The 22,825-nt window shown below is 38.7% G+C and overlaps 2 protein-coding genes across 4 annotated transcripts in view; one reads left to right on the forward strand and one right to left on the reverse strand.

Annotated features, from left to right (window-relative positions):
• LOC127635638 (lysine-specific demethylase 6B-like) overlaps positions 1 to 9,000 on the forward strand; it is a 39,867-nt gene extending 30,867 nt beyond the window's left edge. For all 3 annotated transcript variants that reach the window (XM_052115802.1, XM_052115801.1, XM_052115803.1), the window contains exons 15-21: positions 2,829 to 2,977; positions 3,760 to 3,874; positions 4,131 to 4,318; positions 4,436 to 4,577; positions 5,385 to 5,511; positions 5,613 to 5,783; positions 7,365 to 9,000. In XM_052115802.1, coding sequence (XP_051971762.1) covers positions 2,829 to 2,977; positions 3,760 to 3,874; positions 4,131 to 4,318; positions 4,436 to 4,577; positions 5,385 to 5,511; positions 5,613 to 5,783; positions 7,365 to 7,388 — 916 coding nt within the window. In that variant the 3' untranslated portion in view covers positions 7,389 to 9,000. The remainder of the gene's footprint in view (positions 1 to 2,828; positions 2,978 to 3,759; positions 3,875 to 4,130; positions 4,319 to 4,435; positions 4,578 to 5,384; positions 5,512 to 5,612; positions 5,784 to 7,364) is intronic.
• Positions 9,001 to 16,258: 7,258 nt separating this feature from the next.
• On the reverse strand, positions 16,259 to 22,599 carry LOC127636046 (zinc finger BED domain-containing protein 4-like). The gene is made up of 3 exons (XM_052116412.1): positions 22,509 to 22,599; positions 22,220 to 22,401; positions 16,259 to 18,314 (listed from the first exon to the last, which is right to left on the reverse strand). Exons 1-3 carry the CDS (start codon positions 22,537 to 22,539, stop codon positions 16,614 to 16,616), a joined length of 1,914 nt encoding a protein of 637 aa, XP_051972372.1. The 5' UTR covers positions 22,540 to 22,599; the 3' UTR covers positions 16,259 to 16,613.
• Between the last annotated feature and the right edge of the window lie 226 nt (positions 22,600 to 22,825).

The raw sequence follows: 22,825 nt of genomic DNA on the forward strand, positions 1-22,825 counted from the left end.
GACTGTCTCATTTCCCTCTGTGCCCCTTGGACTGCCCTCAATTTTGTTTGTGTGTTTTGTGGGTTGTCTGTTCAGGGTTTTTTGTTTGTTGGGATCGTCCAGCACCACTTCCCAGAGGTCGCGCTCCTCACAACAGAGCGCGGCCGTCCGTTTTAGAGGGGGGAGTACTGTCACGAACCCCGCTCCCTCGCTCCGCCCCCTCGAGCTTGCACGCTCGTTCTGCTCCCTCGAGCTTCCACGCTCGTTTTGCTCCTACGAGCTCTCATGCTCGTTAGCAGGTCTCCCTCCTCGGGCTCGCATGCCCGCTCTCCTATCACCAGTATTAGTTTCACCCGCACTCGTCCCAATCACTAGATCATTAGTTTCACCTGTACTCGTCTTATCACCCCTTTATTCGTTACACCTGCACCGCTCGTTAGTTCCCCTATTTATATCACAGCACATTCGTTTCACACCCGTTGGTTATTGTATTTAGTTTCCCGTGTCTTTGCCCCCCGCTAGTCTCATCTAGTTTTGAACTCCTCTTGTCCTCCTCTTAGCTTGCCAGCTCCCCTTGTTCCCCTGTCTTTTGCTCCCCACTAGTCCCGTCTTGTTATTCTTATTCTGATTACCCCGGCTTTGACCACCTACGCTCTCATTGACCACTCTCTCCCGGATTTGCCCCTTTACCCTATCTTGATTCCCCAGCTTCGACTTAACGCTCACCCTGACCATTCTTCACTGGATTTGCCCTGTTTTTGTACTGTTGCCTGCTTTGTTGGAATAAAGCAGTTTTCTCCGACATTGTGACTGTCTCGTCTTGTGTTTGTGTGTACGGGTTACAATTAATTATTGAATGTTTATGAATTTTGAGGAGTCAATTGTCTAGAGCAATTACGGTAATTCACATTTTTGATCAACTGCTGCACCATTATAGAGGAAAAGAAACTGCAAACGGATAAAAATAAAGAATTAAACTACAAATCCACGAATATAAAACGGATTATAACCACTTATATATTGTGCGGCGTCAGTCTGCGCGCGTTGATACAGTTTGTGCGCGCTCTCAGTCACTTTAAACATGCACGCGCAAAGTCGGTATTCGACACCTGCTTGTCACTGCCACAGCCATACCTGTCAACACTCCCGTTTTTCCCGGGAGTCTCCCGTATTTCACACCCGTCTCCCGTATTTCACACCCATCTCCCGCCCCCTCCCGTTTTGTTATTTCTCCCGGGAAACTCCTGTAATTTGTATGGCCCAAACCTTGTTATATGAATAATCACAACAATATATTATTCCAAGGTTGTCCACTTGCCAGATCTTGTATGAAACACATCCTACTCACACAATCAACACATCATACAAATTTCAACCCATTTGTGACTTCAACCTGGCAACCCAGTTGAACTGTTGATATCTGCGCAGGTAGTAGACGTGGGAAGTTGAATCAAGCATCACTGGTAGATGGGAGGAGAAGACTCAGGTGGTACTCCGGCGAAAAAAAACAAAATATACATGTACATTTAACAACAGCTTGATGGAAGATTTTAATTTCATATCCCGAAGCCATATCGACAATGCCCACGGCTTATGCAAAATGTGTTGCACTGATTTTAATATCGGACACGTTGAGAAAATTGACGTTACTCAACACATTAAATCACAATAGCACAATTTGTATGTATTTACGGTAGACTCCCTAATTACATGTGCCCATGATGTATTAAATATCATAGCATAGTCTGCTCACCTCATTAATTACAAAAAATAAAAAGTGTGGCTAAAGGCATAATACTGCTATATTATGTCTATGCACTGCACACAAAAACACTCAACTAAAAACATAAAACAAGGATTTAATAATTATGAAATACACTTTATTAAACAGGAAAATAATATGCAGAAATATGCAATGTAAAAATTGCAATATTATGTTTAATTAATAGTTTCTTTATCAAGTTATAATATATTGATGGTTACACACTAGACAAATAAATATATACATTGCTGTGAAGTCAAGCATTTTAAACAACTTGAGATGATTATACATTTCATGGGGCGCTACCTAGTAATAACTTGTACTTATAGTGGCTTTTAAACAGACAGTCTGCTAAAAGGTCAGTAATAAAAGGACAATGTAGTAAAATACTCAGATGTCATGAATATACATAACTCCAGCAACCTGGAGTTATGTGTCCTTGAGCAAGGCACTTAACTCCAGGTTGCTCCGGGGGGATTGTCCCTGTAATAAGGGCTCTGTAAGTCGCTTTGGATAAAAGCGTCTGCCAAATGCATAAATGTAAATGTAATGAATATTAGTAAACATATTACAGTAACTTCACCGGACAATGTAGATATATCGTGATCAGTTAGCACACAATATTGTTTGATTCATACGAGCATGACAACCAATACAAGCTTCAACAACCCTACCAGAAAATGTATCCAAGCATTATTGCAAGTAAAGAACTTTGCCAAACAGTTAACAGATAAACACCCATACAGACTGCAGCAATGCTGTCCTGAGTCTGAACTGTGTGACTGACTAAACTGAACAGTATAGTTTCCCCAGCCGGAACACTTTTAACACTTTTAACTTTTATGTGTTTACGGACATAATGTAATGTCATAAGAATGCGATTTTGTGCCAAATCCGACCTGACAGCTCAAAATACAAATAATTTTGAAAAGCTTACTGTAGTGAATCGGGGAAAGGTAAGGACATTGTTTTTATATGTACTCAAACAATAATGGCATTTTGTTCATTTTTTAAACAAAAAACCTTCCGTATTGCAACTGTAACTTGAATTAGTGTGAGTTTGAGGACTTTGGGTGCTTGTGTACAGGTGGAAGCCACAGCTGCAGGAGCTGTTGAAATTACCAGCGTTCATGCGTGTGTCCTCCAGCGGGAACATGCTGAGTCATGTTGGTCACACTATACTGGGCATGAACACAGTCCAGCTTTACATGAAAGTCCCTGGTAGCCGCACTCCAGGTCAGTGTACAGATGAGTACAAACATTTATTTGTGTATTAAAGATCCACTCAGTAATTTTTTTAAGTATGTCGTAGTATGGCTTTCTGCAAGGGGAGATGCTCAATTTGGAATGCCCAATTCCCAATGCGCTTTAAGTCCTCATGGTGGTGTAGTGCCTCGCCTCATTCCGGGTAGCGGAGGACGAATCTCAGTTGTCCCCGAATCTAAGACATTCAATCTGCACATTTTATCACGTGGCTTGTTGAGTGCCTTACCGCGGAGACATAGCGCGTGTGGAGGCTTCACCCTATTCTCCACGGCATCCACACACAAATCACCACGCGCCCCACCGAGAACGAGAACCACATTATAGCGACCACGAGGAGGTTACCCCATGTGACATGTGACTCTACCCTCCCTAGCAACCGGGCCAATTTTGTTGCTTAGGAGATCTGGCTAGAATCACAGTTGATTTAAAATCTTAACCCTATCCTTAATCTTGAGTGTATTCATATCTTTGTGGAGATTTCCCTAACCTTAACCTTGAGCCATCTTTTTATTTTTTACCCTATCCCTGAAATACATATGTTGGTGCTTTTTGATGTAAAAAAATACATGATTTAATCTGTGTATGAAGTTATTTTCCTCCTGGAGTACATTTGTTAAGTTTAACTGTCATTTCAGGACCTCTTCAGAAATGTGGTCCCCACGAGAATAGTAAAACCAATGCACCCTCACACAATATTGTTATGTGTGGTCAAAGAGCTTTTAAAAACTGAAAGTCTGGCTTCCTTTCTCTAGGACATCAGGAAAATAATAATTTCTGTTCAGTGAACATCAACATTGGCCCTGGAGACTGTGAGTGGTTTGCTGTCCATGAGCACTACTGGAAGGCCATCAGTGACTTCTGTGAAAAGTGAGTCTTGGATCACATTAACTCCTTACAATTTCAGACATTTTTATGGCTTCGCACAAAATTTAAGAGGATGAACATGTTAGAATTATATAATAGACATGACTATGTAATTAGTTGTTGGTTCGAGCCATTTGGGAACTTTCAGGAATAGCACTAAAGATTGAGAAAGTTGACTACTGATTTACATCTTAATGTTATTGATACTGGATCATTTAGAAATGTATTTCTGAAGTGAAACACTTTTTTTTTTTGTTAGGCATGGTGTGGACTATCTGACAGGCGCATGGTGGCCAGTTCTGGAGGACCTTTATCGTTCAAACATCCCAGTGTATCGCTTCATTCAGAGACCCGGAGACCTGGTGTGGATCAACGCTGGCACAGTGCACTGGGTTCAGGCCGTGGGCTGGTGCAATAACATTGCATGGAATGTGGGTCCTTTAAATGGTAAGCCTGATCATGACGGTAGAGGGTGCCAAAGACAGCCCAAATGCCAAACTTTAAATATATTTGGCACATGTCATGTCTACTAATCTGTGTTTTCATTATGTGTCCATTCCCCAGCCTATCAATACCAGCTGGCTCTTGAGCGCTTTGAGTGGAACGAGATCAAGAAAGTAAAATCTATCGTTCCTATGATTCATGTGTCCTGGAACGTGGCCCGCACAATCAAGATCACAGACCCAAACACATTCAAGATGATTAAGTGAGGGCAGATTTGAGACATTTATGTACAGGCACCAGTTGTGCAGTCCTGAATTCAGGGTTTCCAAGGTCATGAAAAACATTACAATATGAGAAAAAAAATGTAATTGTGTTTATAGGCCAGGAAAGGTCATGGAAATTCAGTGGTCAAAAGGTGTGGAAACCCTGAGATTTGAATTGCAATTCATTTCCAATTTTGGATTCAGTTTGAATTGATGCATCCATTACGGAATTGTAATTCAAATTTGAATTTAAGGAAATAGAGTTAAAATGTACCTAAATCAATAACTGTCAATAAGTATTTTTTAATTATACATTTCAATTTAGAGCATGAATTACTTATAAACGTGTTAAAATACACATAACATATAGGGTATGTCCATAAACATGAGATGATGTTAAAGATCAATGTTTGAAATGCCACCTATATATATTTGTATTTAATTTATATACATTTCATTATATTTAAGAAACCAATTTATTATATTCTATGGACCATCGTGGAGGAATACTCTGCTCTTATTTACCTCAAATCATCAAAAAAGGAGCCACAACATGAAGCAGACTTAAAAGATGGAAACACAACAAAGATATTTGTTCTTGCCAAATTGATTTAGTAATAATAAACATAATTTCTTTGACTTAAATTCCTCTTCTTGTCATTCCAATTCAAATTTCAATCCAACATTCCTGTGGAGCATGTCTGATTCAATTCAAATTTATTCAATTCTATTTAAGGCATTGAGACCTACTGCACTCTAGTTCAAACCATTTCACAGTTCCCTCTCCTTCTTGTCTCCTCTCTTAGACATTGTCTCCTCCAGTCCATCAAGCACATTCAGATTTTGAGGGACCAGCTGGTGTCTGTAGGGAAGAAGATCTCCTATCAAAGCAGGGTGAAGGATGAGCCAGCATACTACTGCAACGAGTGTGATGTGAGAACCACAAACACATCACTACAAAATATATGAATGGAAAATAATGTCCTGTCATGACACGTTGCTTGTTCTTTAAATGTTTGTGCCGGTGTGAACAGGTTGAGGTGTTTGACCTGCTGTTTGTGACCAGTGAGAGCAGCAGTAGAAAGACATATGTAGTTCACTGTGAGGACTGCGCTCGGGGACGGAGCCCCTGTCTGGCAGGTGTGGTGGTGCTGGAGCAGTACCGCATAGATGAGCTTATGAGCACATACGATAACTTCACCCTGGTGAGAAACTCTCACACACACAATACACAAAAACAAAGTTTTACATACAGGAGCTTGTAACACCATTCCTAACATTGTATATAGTAAACAATAATGGTAGACCAATATTTAAGCAATACCTCACGAGCAAGAGTGCGATATGGCCCTACTACAGCGCTGATGTAGGGCCATATAGCACGACTGCGAGTGTGATACTGCTTATATACAACAGTTCAATGAACAAGTTCATTTTAAAAATTAGGAAAAACTGAGTACGGCCATAAAAACGCATTTGTGCATGGAACTACTTTCTTACGTGGTGGATCAGAATCTGCGTCCAAGCATTCGTTAGTATTCGTTCATCTGTTGTGCTTCTCAGATGTGATGAGCCGTAATGCTGAAGTTGTTAGTTTAAAGCCGTTTAAAGCTATTTCCTATCTTTAGTAGTGTAGTAGTGATACGTGCAATCACAGAGTGCTGTATGTAAACACTGATGTGGATTCACTTCTCGTCACCTAACTGGCTCATATTGCACATAAAAATTATCTTTTACCATCAGCTGCTGGCTAACATATATAATGTAAAATAAATACGTAAAAAAAGACAAATGGTAGCTCTTAACACATCTGCACTGCTCTTACACTTAAGTTTAGAATGCCACGAACACAAGCAGATTTCTACACACAGTGAAGTGTCCGAGTGCTGATGGTGTCAGACCATCAGTGCTCATGGAACGTCTCTCGTCCAATCAGATTCGAGGACTGGAACTAACTGTTGTGTGTGTGTGTGTGTGTGTATATATATATATATATATATATATATATATGATAGATAGATAGATAGATAGATAGATAGATAGATAGATAGATAGATAGATCACAAATATATAGACCACAAATGAGACCATATAGTCAATATTCAATCAAAATTATGAAAACAAATACAATTCTGTTTTTCAGTTAAGTGTGCACAGTTAATGGCCAATGGCAATAATCTCAAAAATAGCAAATATTGGCCTATTATAACTGTGCCTGCTTGACTGATTAACAAAAGAAACAAAAAATAGTTATTAAAATTTTTATAAAAAACAAAGTTCCCATAAATTTTAAGTATATGAGGCTCATTTGCGGCACTCAGTAATAATTTAAAAATAAATTCAATTATTTGAAAAATAAAAAATAGGCCTATAAATACATTAAAATACATTATTTACTTTAGCGATTAATAATCAGAAAATACAAATAAAATACAAAAATAGCATTTGCACATTTCAATTTCATAAAAAATTTCATTAAACTAAATTTAATAATATTTAATAAAAATTATTTTTTTTTAAATAAAAATAAAAAATGCAATGTTTTCATTTAATTAATTTCAATTTGATGTTATTTTATGAAATTGAAATGTATACATCTTACAAATAGGCTAAAATATTTTTTTGAGTTTATAATAAAATTGAAAAAATGTATAGTAATTACAAGGTGATTGATAATTGCATTTTTAATATTTTATTTTATTTTTTTTATTATATAATGTAATATTATCAATTTCTCAATGAAACGGGAGGCATTTATATTATACTGAATGCGTTCTTCTCCTTAGGCTCCAGTTCCATGCTCTCGGTGAGCTTGATGTCTGAAACTACACAGCCATAACCAAATCTCCCACCCCAAATCTCCTGCCCCAAAGCAGCGGCACAAACCTTTCATTCTCCTTCTTTTTTTCTTTTTTAAGACCACTACTGCAAACTTATGGAACAGTCAATCAAATTGCTGTTTACTTCACATTGTTTACAATATTATCAGCAGATGTCTCTCCAGCTCAGTCGTCTTCCCCTCAACCAGCTACTGATGGGACATCTGATTTAATCACGTACCTTTGTATTACGTCTCTGATTATAGAATTACTTGAGTGGTGCTACATCATAGGACTCGAGCTAATTATGTATAACTTGGCTATCAGGTCATTTCATCCTCAATGAATAACTGCTGTGAATCCCTTTTTTAAAAGAAATAGTCGACTTGCCGAACATGTGCATTAATTCAGGTACTGATGTAGTTAACTTTTTTTTTATGCAAACGGAAGACGATGTCACCAGTCCAGTTAATCTGACTATGGTTTATCTGAGTCAGTGGTGCTTTGATACAACGTATAAACAGCAGGAGATTAATTTCTCGTGGAGCTGTTTACCATTGCAGTGGCATTAAGTTTTATTCTGTTGTTTTGGTCATGTCATATTTACTACAAGTCTGATCTTTGTAAATGGTATTTGCATATTTGACTGGGTGCTATTTTTTTTTTTAAGTTGTCAAAGGTTTTCAGAAAAATACGCTTTTTTTAACAGTCTAAAATAACACCATTTTGGCCTTGTGATTTGCATTTAGACAAAAGGTGATTTTAAGGTATTTGATTAAGTAAACTCAAAGCATTAAAATATAAAGTACGGTATATTTAACAGTTATTCCATAAAATACGGGTTTAATCTTAAACTTATTTGACTGCATTTGTTTGGAAAACCTTGTGTGTGTTAAGTGATCTTTTTGTACAATTAAAAAATTATAATAATTCCTGCAAACTTGTGGCTTTTAAAGCTTTTCTCAATACAATTTCTATCCTTCCTTTAATCAAATCATATATTCAAATCGTTCTGTCTTTGTTTTTTTTATTTATTTAGGTGTCTTTTTTCTTTTGTATTTATTGATTGTTTTTGGTGCTGATGTGGTGAGGCTCACGGGGGAACGTTTGATTCAAAATGGTGCTGATCCCCATCCTCCCGGGTCTCTCTGTCTGTAAAATTATCTGTAGGCTTGAAAACATAAATATAAGTTAATCTCACAAGTTGGTGCTTAGAAAAGAGTCAGTACACTTTTATGAACTGAATGTCTTTTTACTGTATATTTAACACATGAAATTTGTTTGCTCTACTTTACATGAAGTACAGAATATTGTGACACGTGTATAATTCCAGTCATTCCAGATGTTATGATTATAATGACCTTTCTAATCTGTATCAATAATGATGAATTTCAGAGGGAGTTTTCAGATTTGCATTCCATCAATACCTCTCAAGAGTTTGTTTTCAGGTTCATTGCTATTTTTTGTTTGTTTTACTTTACAAAAAAAAAATGACAAGAGCATTGAGGAACTGAGCCAGACTTGTCTAAAACAGTTTGTGATTTTGTGTGTTATAACGGATATAATGATACCTATAATAAAAAATAAACTTTCTGATAAATTGGCCACTTTTTATTTGTCAATTATTTCTGGATTAGAAAAATGTGTGTGGAAGTGTATTAGAGAGGTTATAAACCAGCAAAAAAATAAACGTCCTCTCACTTTCAACTGTTTTTATTTTCAGAAAACTTAACATGTGTAAATATTTGTATGAACACAAAAAGATTCAACAACTAAGACATAAACTGAACAAGTTTCACAGACATGTGACTTACTGAAATTGAATAATGTGTCACTGAACAAAAGGTTGTCACAATCAAAAGTAACAGTTAGTATCTGGTGTGGCCACCAGCTGCATGAAGTACTGCAGTGCATCTCCTCCTCATGGACTGCACCAGATTTGCCAGTTCTTGCTGTGAGATGTTGCCTCACTCTTCCACCAAGGCACTTGCAAGTTCCCGGACATTTCTGGGGGGAATGGCCCAAACCCTCACACTCCAATCCAACAGGACTTAGACATACTCAATGGGATTGAGATCTGGGCTCTTCGCTGGCCATGGCAGAACACTGACATTCCTGTCTTGCAGGAAATCACACACAGAACGAGCAGAATGGCTGGTGTCATTGTCATGCTGGAGGGACATATCAGGATGAGCCTGCAGGAAGGGTACCAAATGAGGGAGGAGGATGTCTTCCCTGTAACGCACAGCGCTGAGATTGCCTGCAGTGACAACAAGCTCAGTCCGATGATGCTGTGACACACCGCCCCAGACCATGACGGACCCTCCACCTCCAAATCGATCCCGCTCCAGAGTACAGGCCTGAGTTGCAGGTGATTTCTGGTAAGGACCTGCCTTACAACAGGCCTACAATCCCTCAGTCCATCCTTTCTCAGCCTATTGTGGACAGTCTGAGCACTGATGGAGGGATTTGCGTTCCTGGTGTAACTCAGGCAGTTGTTGTTGCCATCCTGTACCTGTCCCGCAGCTGTGATATTTAGATGTACCAATCCTGTGCAGGTGTTGTTACACGTGGTCTGCACTGCAAGGATGATCAGCTATCCTTCCAGTCTCCCTGTAGCGACGTATAAGGCGACTCACAGTACGGATATTGAAATGTATTGCCCTGGCCACATCTGCAGTTCTCATGCCTCCATGCAGCATGCCTAATGCACATTCACGCAGATAAGCAGGGACCCTGGGTATCTTTCTTTTGGTGTTTTTCAGAGTCAGTATAGTTTTTATAACTGTGACTTTAATTGCCTACCGTCTGTAAGCTGTTAGTGTCTTAGCGACCGTTCCACAGGTGCATGTTCATTCATTTTTTATGGTTCATTGAACAAGCATGGAAAACATTGTTTAAACCCTTTACAATAAAGATATGTAAAGTTATTTGGATTTTTACAAAATTCTTTAAAATACAGTGTCCTGAAAATGCTGAGTTTAGATTCACTGAGATTTCCCCCTAATGTTATATCTTCTGTCCGTTCTTTGAATGGAAGTCGAAGGGCTGCAGAGGTCATGGGAGAGCTGTAAAGTTTTAGTGACACCCCGGCTGTCTCTGCAGACTTAACTGCGGAAATCCTGGCTCCAAGGACAGGAAGACAGGTTTTCCTTTTTTATGACTGGCAGGATATCTCTTGTTTTCACCATCCATCCACACTTTAACTTAAAAGTATTTGGACAATTTTGAACACTTGTACCACATTTTAAAATGTATGATTTTCATTGCTTACATAACAAAACATCAAACTAAATGCAAGCAAATGATACTTAAGTTGCCATTCACTTTTCTTAACCAACTGGTCCCAATGGGATTTTTGCTGGATGTGTAAAGTAGGGATGGGTATTTCGAGTAATTTTATTGTCAAGTACTCATAAAATGCATAAAAATAAAAAAAAAGAGCAATCGATTACTTGAAATTTAAAATTGTAGTTCAACCTTTAACCTTTGAACCTGTTTTTCATATGAAATGAGCACTATTCATAAACATCTAGATTAAAAAAGGACATAAAAAAAATTGCACTCATTATTAGAAACATGTATTCCAAGTCTTTTGAAGTGATATAATCACTTTAAATAATTACAGAATTTTATTTTTAGGCAAACTATTCCTTTAACACTAATGTCATAGCATCCACAGTGACAACCAATGCATTGAGTTGTAATGAAATGGTTTATGTTGAAGAAGCAGTTTCATTGTTGCAAAAAACAATTGCATTATTCGAGTAGTGTTTTTAAAAGTAGAATATTTAAAGCTCAACATGTACTCAATTAATCAATTACTCAAGCATATCCTTTGTATGAACTCATTTCCTCTCACGTTCACACAGCTATACTTCATCATATTAACTATGGGCATGTTCCACTAATGTTTGACAACCAGAATGTGTCCATTACTTTTGTCTTAATTTTGAACAGAACATCTATTTTACCATTTAAAATGTAACATCTTTTTGTGAAATGTTTTGCTTGAAAAGTATGGCTTAGGAGTCCAAATACCTCAGCATTTGCGGTTGCCACAGCATATTTTATTTGAACAGAATTCTTTACCACCCTTTTTATCTTGTTATACTTATCCTCTGTAAATAAGTAAATCCTCTGTAAATAAGTAAATAAACACCAAAAGAGAAAAAAAAAAGTAATCATCCTGTTTTCACCTCTTTTAAATAAGTCTCATATCAGTTTGGTGGTCCAGCTGATTTTAACACACTCAAAAACACAGTCCATCTGCATGCCCTTAGTTCAGCTCGCCAGGAAACATCGTCACAGAGCCCCCTAGTGCTCTGACAGCTTGGACATGTCCGGAGAGATAACCACCCCTGATGTGGTGTTACGGTTCCGGTGAGTTCGTCGGTCTGTTCTGTTTGTTTTTTTTATATATCTCCTTCATGTGTCTCTGGTGCTGTCAGCATGGGTGATCAGTGTTTCTATGGGGACACTGATTGCTCCCATGGTAATGCTGATCACGCCACTAATTAGCGTGCTAGCAGCACCTGTCTTTCCACTAATTTACTGTCCATTTAAGCCCTTCATGGTGTCATGTTCTTTGCTAGATTGTTGTTGAAATAACTCGTAACTCGCTCTCTCTGCCTAATTGGTCCTGTCTCCTGTATCTATTTGGTTGCCCTTCTCTGCCCGCATGTCGGGAGTGTGGTTGCCTTCCAGACTGCTGTATGCCTGTTCCCTTTGTCCACAGTCAATGGAGGATTCCTCACGAGTCTGCTCCTGACTACTACAATGCATACACTCACCTACAAACACACTCTTCACAAAGGATTCCTAACGGATCTGCTCACTGCGCGGCCGGCATGCACTCATCGACAAGCACATCCATCACCTTCTACTGCAGTCGGTGCTGGGGATCTCCACACTTCACCTGGATCTGCTGAAGTTATACTTTATTGTTAATAAATCCTTTGAACAATTCCTCTGCTCTAGGGTCTCTTTGTCTCACCTTTGTGACAGAACAATCAGCCAGGATGGACCCAGCAAAGGAATCAACTCTTTGCTCCACCCTGTCTCAGCAGGGAGCCTTACTGGGACGTCAGCAGGATCAGATCTCCACTTCTAACCAGGCTCTGGAGATGATGGTGTCGCAGCTCGCACAGCTCACCTCTATCGTCCAACAATTCTGCCAGCCTACTGATTAGGGTTCCACCAAGGAGCATTCTCACGCTCCTCACAGGAAGGGCTGGTGTATGGGGAACCGCCATGTGGGACAACAGACATCCCTGTTGCTCTTCATTTCAAGCATTCACCACGGAGATCTGCCAGGTTTTCCAACACTCGGCTCAAGGTCATGAGCTGGTGAGAGTTTTATCCAGACTGTCTCAGGGAAATCTGCAGGTCGTGGACTATGCTGTTGAGTTCCACACCCTTGCTGAATTGTAATGATCATGCCAAGTGGGTTCGGCTCCTGCATGGGCTTTCTGATGACATCCTGGACGAAATCTATCCCTTGGACCTGCCTTTCCGCTTCTACAAATTGGTGGATCTGGCCATCTGAGTGGACCAACGTCTGGCCCTACACCGCTGCCATTCTCCACCTACCATAGTTGACCACCATACTCAGTCCACAGTTTCGGCTAGGTCACCAGAATTACAGTCTGAGGCAGAGCCAATGCAGGTTGGTAGGGCTCAGATTACTCATAAGGAGAAGCTGCGACGCCTCATTCAAGGACTCTGTTTTCATTGTGCCCATCCCTGTCATTTCTCAGTTTCTTGTGCAGTAAAAGACACAGCTCGTCAGTTGGCAGGTGTTTACTTGCAAGTGCAACACCCCTTTCATGCTGCACTATGAAACACCACATCTTCTGCTACGTGTCCAGTGAATCAGTTGTTTGTTCTGCGATCTGTTCAGACGCATGTCCTACAATGTGGCAGCTCATCCAACATTGCTTGTTATCCATGGGTGGCTCGCACCCAAACGCTCATTAGACAGTGATTCCGGTAGCCATCGCTAGCACAGGACGTATGCCGGTTCATCGCCGTGTGTCCCATATGTGCGACTAATAAGCCCTTCAGTAACCCCCCCAGATGGGCTCCTCCAGTTCCTGTCAGTCCCTTCAAGACCCTGGTTGCACATAGCCATAGATTACTGTCAAGGTTCTGATGAGTTCATTGGTCTGATCTGTTTGTTTTGTTATTTCTCTCCCTCATGTGTCTCTGGCACTACTGGCATGCATGATCAGTGTTTCCATGGGAACACTGAATATTCCCATGGGAACACTGATTACGCCACTAATTAGTGTGCTAGCAGCACCTGTCTCTCCACTAATTCACTGTCCATTTAAGCCCTTCATTGTGTCATGTTTTTTGCAAGACTGTTGCTTGGTGTTGAAGTAACTCACCTCACTCTCTCTGCATAGTTGGTCTTGTCTCGTGTATCTGTTTTGGTTTCCCAGCTCTGCACACGTGTCGGGAGTGTGGTTTCCTTCCAGTTTGCTATATGTTCTCTTCATCCACATCTCTTCAATGGAGGATTCCTCATGTATCTGCTCCTAACTACCACAAAGCATACACTCACCTACGAACACACTGTTCACGAAGGATTCCTTACAGATCCGCTCACTGCGCTATTGGCACGCACTCATTGAACAAACACACCCATCACCCTCTGCAGCATCTTAATTCTTCACATGGATCTGCTGAAGGAATTTGAACTGTTCCTCTGCTCTTGAGTCTCTTTGTCTTGTCTTTGTGACGGGGGGGGGTAACATCCTACTGTGGAATGTTTTAGAGAACCCCTCAATAGGCTGAGCCTTTATTTACTTTATTATCATATTTAATTTTCATTTGTTTACATCCTGAGCCAAACAAAAACACCCATTTTTTTCTGCGCCGCTGGGAGATTTTCCGATCTCTTTCAGATTTAAACGTTTTCTCATAAGCTTCTTATTAATGTTCTTTCTCACTGGATTTCTGAGTCAAGAAGGTTTATGTTACTTAGACCCTCTTGGCTGGAATGCAGATGTTGTAGGAAGGCAGAATGTTCCTGGAAATCAACTAAACTTAATGTTCACTTTGAACATATGTAGGATCTCTTATTGCTTTACAATAAGATCATTAAAGTTGCTAGAACTGAATATTTTCTTCATTAATAACTACTAATTGCCATAACACAAGGATTTTTATTACAATTTAAAATATGATCAACCCTGTGTCAAGTGCTACTTGTTGTCCTATAGACTGTAGTATGTTTTAATCTCTGTTAATAAGGTCTCTAACATAAGAGCATCAAGTTGTAGGAAGAGTTTGTTGGATTCTTTGTCACCAATTTCAGAGCAGGACCTCGATAAAAATGTACATAAGTTGAAACCTTCAATTTGCCAAACAGATGTTGTTCCTTTAAGACTCTTCAAGGAAGTTATTAGAACTTTAGGACCTTCTTTGCTGTCTATAGTAAATAGCTTGCTTGTGTTAGAATGTGTCCCAGAGGAGTTGAAGACTGCAATAGATTAACCTCTTCTGAAGATGCCCTTGTTATATATCCTTGGGTTACAAATAATTATAGAACAATCTCAAAATTACCTTTCATCTCTAAAATACTGTAATAGAAATAGCAATAGCTAAACAACTGTTGGAGGTAGTGAAGTATAACAATATTTTTGAGATATTTTAGTCAGCTTTAGAGAAAATCACTAACTGCCATTGATTTATTGATGGCAGAGGATGCTGGACGGTGCTCCATTTTAGTGTTGCTTGATTTAAATGCACCGTTTGATACAGTTGATCATTCAGTTTAAATTCACACATTGAAGAGATTGGTGGGAATATCTGGGGTGGCATTAGACTGGTTTGTTCCTTACTTGACTGTAGTGTCTGTTGTAGATGAGATGTCCACCTCTTCAAAAATGAACTGTGGCGTTCCGCAAGGATCCCTGTTAAGGCCAATATTGTTTTCACTATATACTGTATGCTATCGCTTTGTTCTGTGATTCAAAAATACAACATTCATTTTCATTGCAGATGACCTGCAATTGTATTTGCAGATGAATCCCAATGATCCGACTAATTCAAATGTTCTTCAAGCATGTATAGTAGATAGTCAGGTAAATACTGATGAAACAGAGGCTGTTATAATTGGCCATAATTTATAAAAGAAATTTAAAAGGTTTTAAAGTATTCAGCAGGTGGTGAGAGATTTGGGAGTCTATTTTGATTATTATTTTGAAAACCATGTCAGGAAGCTAGTTCAATTTTGTTTTTATCAGTTAAAGAACATTTCCAAGGTGAGACATGTCTTGAGTTTCAAGGATACAGAGAAGCTCATAGATGCTTTTATTTAGTCTCGCCTTGATTATTTTAATGCCCTTTTTTCAGTGTTAAGTGAACGCTCTTTAGTATGGTTACAATCAGTGCAAAATGCTGCAGCTAGACTTTGACACAAACAAGGTGAATCTGTTTTACTGCGTGTGTCTCCTTTATTACTACGTAAATATGTTTTTCATTTGATGTTTTATGAAGCACTTAGTGCTTAATTGCTTAAAGGTGCTCTATAAATGAAATTATTATTATAATACTGGTAAATACCTGATTTAATCCTACTAAAATCAAGTTAACCCACAATGTTTATGTCTTGTGGCTATACTTCTAAAACAGTTTGTCATTTTGTGAATATGGATCAGACCCAAAAGCATGTATTATGTTGGAATACATCCAGGTTACTAGATCTCTAGATAAATTCTGTCAGAAAATAACAGATTTGATCAGATATTCAAAAATAAAATTTGGTAATGAGGCTAACTCTTCAATCAGAAAAGAGGCAGGAGGCAAAGTGATAAGAAATGAACACAATTTAGTGAATATTCTTAGTGGTGTCTTTCTCAAAACTATGACCTTGTCTAATCAGATTCAGTGTTCAACAAAAGTTCTCAACGGGGTTTTGTGACCTCAACATGACAGAACACAACATAATATTATACTACAATTGATAAACATCGCAAAAAAACAATATAAAATGTATGGTAATACATAAATATGACTAGGCCTATAAAACTAACATAAATTAGTATATGATAAGAAACTAAAAAAAATATAAGAAATAAACTTTCTCACAGCTCGATATACACAGGTTGCTCAGATCCTTCAACTCCATTAGCTACACCTTGATTGACAAAACTCTAACCATTACAATTGTGTGCAATAAACATTGACAATGTTCCAGTCCATGCATTATTCCAGAGCCAATGAGCATATTTTGCTGTTGTAACGGAGAAGCAGTACTCGCTCAAAGTGTTCATCTGCAAGCTGATTTCTTTTTGGGGTTATAATATTTCCGTCATGGCTGAACAGCCGCTCCACTGGTGTACTTGAAGTTAGCGGTGTATTAAATTTGATGAAGACTTTTTTTATGCGTGGAAAATCATCGAGGCATTTCAGATCTTTGTTTGTGCCCTCCAGGTACATCCTTACCTCTTCGGCTGCTCCCCTGTTTCCATCTCTGTTGCCAGAACTTCCAGGTCCATATGAGAAGAATTCATCCTCATTAACTGAGCCAACATTATTGTTGGCTGTTTCAGGCACAAAGACTAACTGTGAAACCTCAGTAACTAACTGCGCTCGTAACACTTCTCTTTCACTTTCCGGTAACCACCACAGCCTAAATTGTGGCATGGTGGTTGTGGCTAATCTGGCATCAGGACTGTCAATAATCTGCTTGAATCGGGAGTCAATAGCCTTGACGGTGTGGTCAATGACCTCAGAGAAAAAGTGCGTGTTTGCCATCTTCTCCTGGAGCTTCCTTTTGAGGGTTAACAACGTTGGTATCACGATGCCGATGAAACAATTTTCTTCTCCCTGCAAAAGATCAAATGCCACAGCAACTGCTTTGAAAACATCTGCATATTCTTTTAGATATGCTATTTCTTCAGGCATAAAATTTGGGACGTCCAATAAGTCTGTCAGTTCTGTGAGCTGTGAATCAGTTAGTGACATTAACTTGTTAACAGCAAAGAATTTTGAACTCCATTGATTCATGCAAGGAGCCGTAAATTGTACATTTGCAATGGATTCCATTGCATCAGCAACTACTGTAGAGCAATCTCGTGCCTTGTGCCATATAGCTACACATTTTGCCATTGAACTATCGTGCAATTTATGTGTTGGTCCAGTTGAGATTGCATCTGCTAGATCCTTTGAGGCAATCAAGTTCAATGTTTGAGCAGCACATCGTTGGTGGGGTGGTAAGAAATAGCTTAGAAAGAAGTCTGCGCCCATTTCTCCCTCACTAAGAATGCTGCCCAAATCCTCAAATTGACTTTCATCCACTTCAAAGTCCTCTTCAGATGAGAACTCTTTAGCCTTCACAAAATGACTGGCATTATCGGTGACAGTTGCCCGAATTTTGCTTTCGATGCTGTAGGAAGAATGAATTTCTTGAATCTTCGCTATTACGGTTTCACAAGCGTGCCTGCCATAGATTCTTGTGCAGGAAAGAGCGGCAGACCTCCTTTCAAGATTGTCCTCAAGCCAGTGACAAGTCATTCCGAAATAGCTTCTGTTATTCACCGTCCATATATCAGCAGTTGTACATAGTGACTGCACTGAGTCGAGTTTCTTTTTCAGCTCCTCTTTCATTTTATCAAACCCTGCTTCAAGTCTGCAATCAAAAGTCTTGCGACTCATGACCTTTTTGCCTCTGCTTAACACTTCGATCAACTTCCTGAACCCAGGTTGTTCTAGAATTGAAATGGGTTGCACATCCTCTACGATAAAATTAAAAACCAGGGCGTTCAATTTTGATTGTGTAGTGTAATTATAAACTGTGTGATCCATCTTAGCATGTTTTTTATCTGATGGTCCTTTAACTTCATGTCCTGATTCGCTTGGTCCATCCCCACTTGGGCTCTTCCTATAATGCTCAGCATGCTTTCTCTGGAAGACAAAGGAATTTGATTGAAAATTTACTAAAGCTTTTAAACTTAACGGGTCAATGCATGCAATTATTTTAAAATGTTAATGTGCTAATTTTTCTTAATCGCGATTAACGCATTTTCCAGTTTGACATTACATTCTGGCATTTCTTTTCAGCTCTTATTTGTAAAGGACCTCTTAACACTGTTTGTTGTACAAAGCTTTGCAGCATCTGTAAGGCACAATTTATTTACCAAAAAATCACATCAAGTCCTAACTATCATCAAAACACAAATTGTCTGAAAACACTTTTCACGTGGAGTACAAAGCAGCACTTGAAGTTTCACAACTTCTGTAGCAAAGTGGATAGCCAAAGTCTTCCTGCTGTTATTATTGTGCGGGGTCGGATTTAGGGCTGGGACGGTTACCGCATTACCGCAGTACCGCGGTCACGTGACTCCAACCGCGGGTCTGAGCTTGTCACCGTCGTCACCGCAAAAAAACAAAAACAAAAACAAAAAAAACATTGGCCTGCACATGTGTGCTTGTTGTGTCTAATGACATGGATTCGTTGTGTCTAATGACATGGATTCATTGATTCTAATGATATGGATTATGTCTAATGATATTAGCCTACATGGATTCAAGGTTTTCTAAACAAAACTTATCAAAATCCGACCTTTCGCGAGTTGGGGAGCACAATGTTCCATGACACATAATAACATTCCATTTGTATTAGAGATGCGCGGATGGGCTATTATTATTTAATCCGCAATCGCATCACAAAACTCATCTGTCCGCACCAACGTTTTTTGATAAATTTTCAAAACCGCATCCATGGCGCTGACTGTTTTAAGGTCTGAGCGATGCAAGGCTGCTGCCGCGAGGCTAGAAAGCTCTTGGCTGTTCTAGAAAGGAGACTGATCCAATGCAGCAAAGATATTTTAAAGGCTAAAGTCCCTAATAGGCTATAGCCTATTGGCTATGTTGTATCCCCAGAATATCAGCAGTGAAGTCCGTTTCGATTGGCACAGGGATAAAAATAAATAAATAAATAAATAGTAACGCTTACATCGGCAAACCTGACTACTAGGCTACTGTAGCCTAAAATTTTATCATTTTGTTTTGAATTTTGTTTAAAATGCATTTTAAGATTTCTATTTATTTCTCATGTCTGTGAGGCAGTAGGCCTAGCCGCCGAGTTTCGGTTCATTTATGAGAGAGCTCACGCGCAAGAGATCGCATCGGCGCTTCCACGTCCTGCTGCTGATTTACAAATCCATACAGTGATTAGTTCATGCCAAATTACTGCTTGATGAAAATTTGACTATTTAAAATTGTGCTCGTTTTTTTCCTTCGGATGTAGGTGACAATATTTAAAGTCTGTCTATCAAAAGCGACTTCTGACGTGTGCGCCAAAGTCTGTCGGGGGGGGCAGGGACTTCTCTGATCCAATGTAATGTATTTAATGCGGTTTACCGCTATACCGCGGGAATATCTTGCTTTTCAACCGCGGTTAGAAAAAATCCATACCGCCCCAGCCCTAGTCGGATTATTACTTGCAAAGGCACCGGGGCCAATTATCTTCATCAATTATCTTTTCATGGACTAAAGTTGTTGAATGGGAGGGGGGTTGTTCGTTTTCATTGTTAATTAGTTTTCGAGCAGGGGGATGGCCAAACTGGATCGCACAACCTTAAAGCCCAAGGCCCCTGGCCCCATTGGCCCGGTTGGTAATCCATCCCCGATTATTGTGGAGGACGAGAGTTTAAGAGATTTAATATCCATTGCAATGAAAAATCAACATATGGGAACAAGTTCTTTCAATTAATTTACCTCCCACTTAGGCTTTGAGAAATGTTTAACGTTACTTGAATTTATGCTATTTTAGTGTATTTCTATCTTTTATCCTGTGGAAGGCATTGTTTGAAAAATGTTAAAGTCGGCATGTATAATCTTTGATCCTTCTTGTGAAAACACTACACATGGGCAAATATTGCATGAAAGCATGACTAAACGGTTGAACAAAAATCCATCATCTCCTCCACAGAACTCCTGTCTTAAAAGCACATGTGTAAATGGCAGGACAGCTGAGGTTAATATGATGTATTTATTAATTTATATCTGTGAAGCGCATATATGGGATTACATAAGGCATAAATCTTATCTTGCAAATTATAAATGTGATAAAATTTGTGGGACATAGCATTTTACATTTTTTTCCTCCCCGATTTGGAATGCCCAATTCCTAATGCGCTCTAGTGGTAGAGTCAAGCTTGGTTAATCTTCTTGTGGTCACTAAAATGTGGTCCTCGCTCTCGGTGGGCAGCGTGGTAAGTTGTGTCTGCGGAGAATAGCGTGAAGCCTTCACCTACGTTAGGTCTCCGCAGTAACATGCTCAACAAGCCACGTGATAAGATGCGTGGATTGACGGCCTCAGACGCAGAGGCAACTTAGATTCGTCCTCCGCCACCACGAGGACCTAGAGTGCATTGGGAATTGGGCATTCCAAATTGGGGAGAAAATAAAAAAAATACATTTATGTAATTAATTATAAATAAACCATACATTTTTCATATCAGCATTTTCATGCTTATTTGATCATAAGCATGAAAGCGCCGATATGAAAAACCAATGGTTTAGGTTTCTATCGATGGTTTTAAATTGGCCAATAAATACGGTGCATCCCTACAAATAACAAATATGGTGGCCGAAACATCGGTGCCGATATTATTTTAATAAATTATTTTGGCTTTAGTACAAAAACTATATAAAAGCTATTAATTAAAATTATTAAAAATGTTCTTAATTTTTCTCTGATCTTTATACACACAAATATATAACAACTTTTAGATATTTTAGGAGGGGGTCCCTAACAAGGCGATTGTCATATTTGGGGGTCCTTGGCATCAAAAAGTTTGAAAACCCCTGGCTTAGGAGACCTGGCTGAGAACCACTCAGCACTCCCTGGATGCGAACTCAAGACTCCTGGGGTGGTAGTCAGCATCTTTACTCGCTGAGCAACCCAGGCCCCCAAGAAGCATTTTTTAAAGCAACAAACACAATCTACGCTATTAGATACATGTTTATTATTATTATTATTGCAATTTGGTGCAGACCTACAGCACTGACATATTTGGTATCAATAAGATTCAAAACTATACGCTCCACTTTTTTTTTTTTTTTATTCGTGTAATGTGATATTTTGTATAATAATTGATTAATCTTGTTTTAATCAATTTAATGCTTGTGTATTTCTATTTTATTTTTTCATAAATGTACATTTTTTAAAACACTGGCCTGGTTTTAAAATGAACCTGTCCCAGTATCTTGATGACTTAAAAAAGCTTAAAAATATATATATATATCGTAATGACCCAAAAGTTACAGATTAAGTAAAAAATTTGTTTAAACAAATACGTTTCATAAATTGAAAAATCAGTAAAATCCGCTTTATTTTCCCAATTAGTTTCTTCTTTTTCTGACACCCCTCCCTTAATCCCTTACGCTTTTCTCACCAACCAATCACAGCCCTTCTAACAAAAAGACATTAGAAAATTAATAACAGCCAGGATAACATCCACGACTCCCATTTTTTTTTTTTACCGTTCCAACATATTTTCATGGATATTTGCCTTTTGATATATGATGGCAGAGGTACTAAAATAAAAAGAAGAATTTTTGGTTTAGTGCATTGTTATTTGCGAACTTTCAAACAAAGTAAAGGCCTGTATACGTGCGTATTTTATACAAATATTCTACGTTAATGACACAAATTGGGCTCTGCAATACACAAGAACAACACAACATTTTTTTATGTTTCACAATGTAATAGTAATTTTATATTTCTACAAACACAGTGTCCAAACCCAAATAGTCGGTTAACATATAACAATCATGTAACTATAGCTAACATGCTAACGTACCTCCAAGTGCTTCTTTAGATTAGATGTGGAGTCCCTTGCAGTGGATAAAATGTTGACTTTTGGAAGACAGAGGTTGCATTGGACAGTGATGTTTCTCCCTCTTGCCTCATTGAAAGTGAAATGATGTTTAAACATCCAATGATCAAATGCTGGCTGCCGCTCCATCTCCACACGAGGCTCTGCTGTAAAAAAAAAAAAAACATGCACAAAATTAATCATTTACGTTGCCTGACTATTATATTATCGCATAATTCTATCTTTTCGTCTAAAAAAATCCCACTCTACCTACTTGAATTTTGTAATCCGATTACGTAATCCATCTAAAATGCACAGTAGTCCGTTACTACCGAACGCTCGTGTATTGCGAAAAACAAATAAATTCTTCTTCTTTGAGTGACTGACGGATGGAATAATACCTCCGAAGCAAAAAGCGCCCTCTACTGTTTGGGTTGTTCCTGTGGATTCTGTACATTTTCATGGCACGTGAACCCTTTCAATCATTTAGGTTGTCCATTTATTGATTATAATTGCATCAAAAAGTTGGAGGAAAAATATTGTTTCTAACAAAGTCAACAAGGTCTTTTTGTAAACGAACAAAAATATGTT

This window comes from Xyrauchen texanus, chromosome 43 (genome assembly GCF_025860055.1).
Source record: "Xyrauchen texanus isolate HMW12.3.18 chromosome 43, RBS_HiC_50CHRs, whole genome shotgun sequence".
Taxonomy (NCBI): Eukaryota; Metazoa; Chordata; class Actinopteri; order Cypriniformes; family Catostomidae; genus Xyrauchen; species Xyrauchen texanus.

Coding starts and splice junctions, on each gene's coding strand:
- LOC127636046 (XM_052116412.1), bottom strand. CDS start 22,539: ATGGATTACGTAATCGGATTACAAAATTCAA. Junction 22,402..22,508: donor AATCGGATTACAAAATTCAA/GTAGGTAGAGTG, acceptor TTTTTTTTACAG/CAGAGCCTCGTGTGGAGATG. Junction 18,315..22,219: donor ATCTAAAGAAGCACTTGGAG/GTACGTTAGCAT, acceptor TTTGTCTTCCAG/AGAAAGCATGCTGAGCATTA.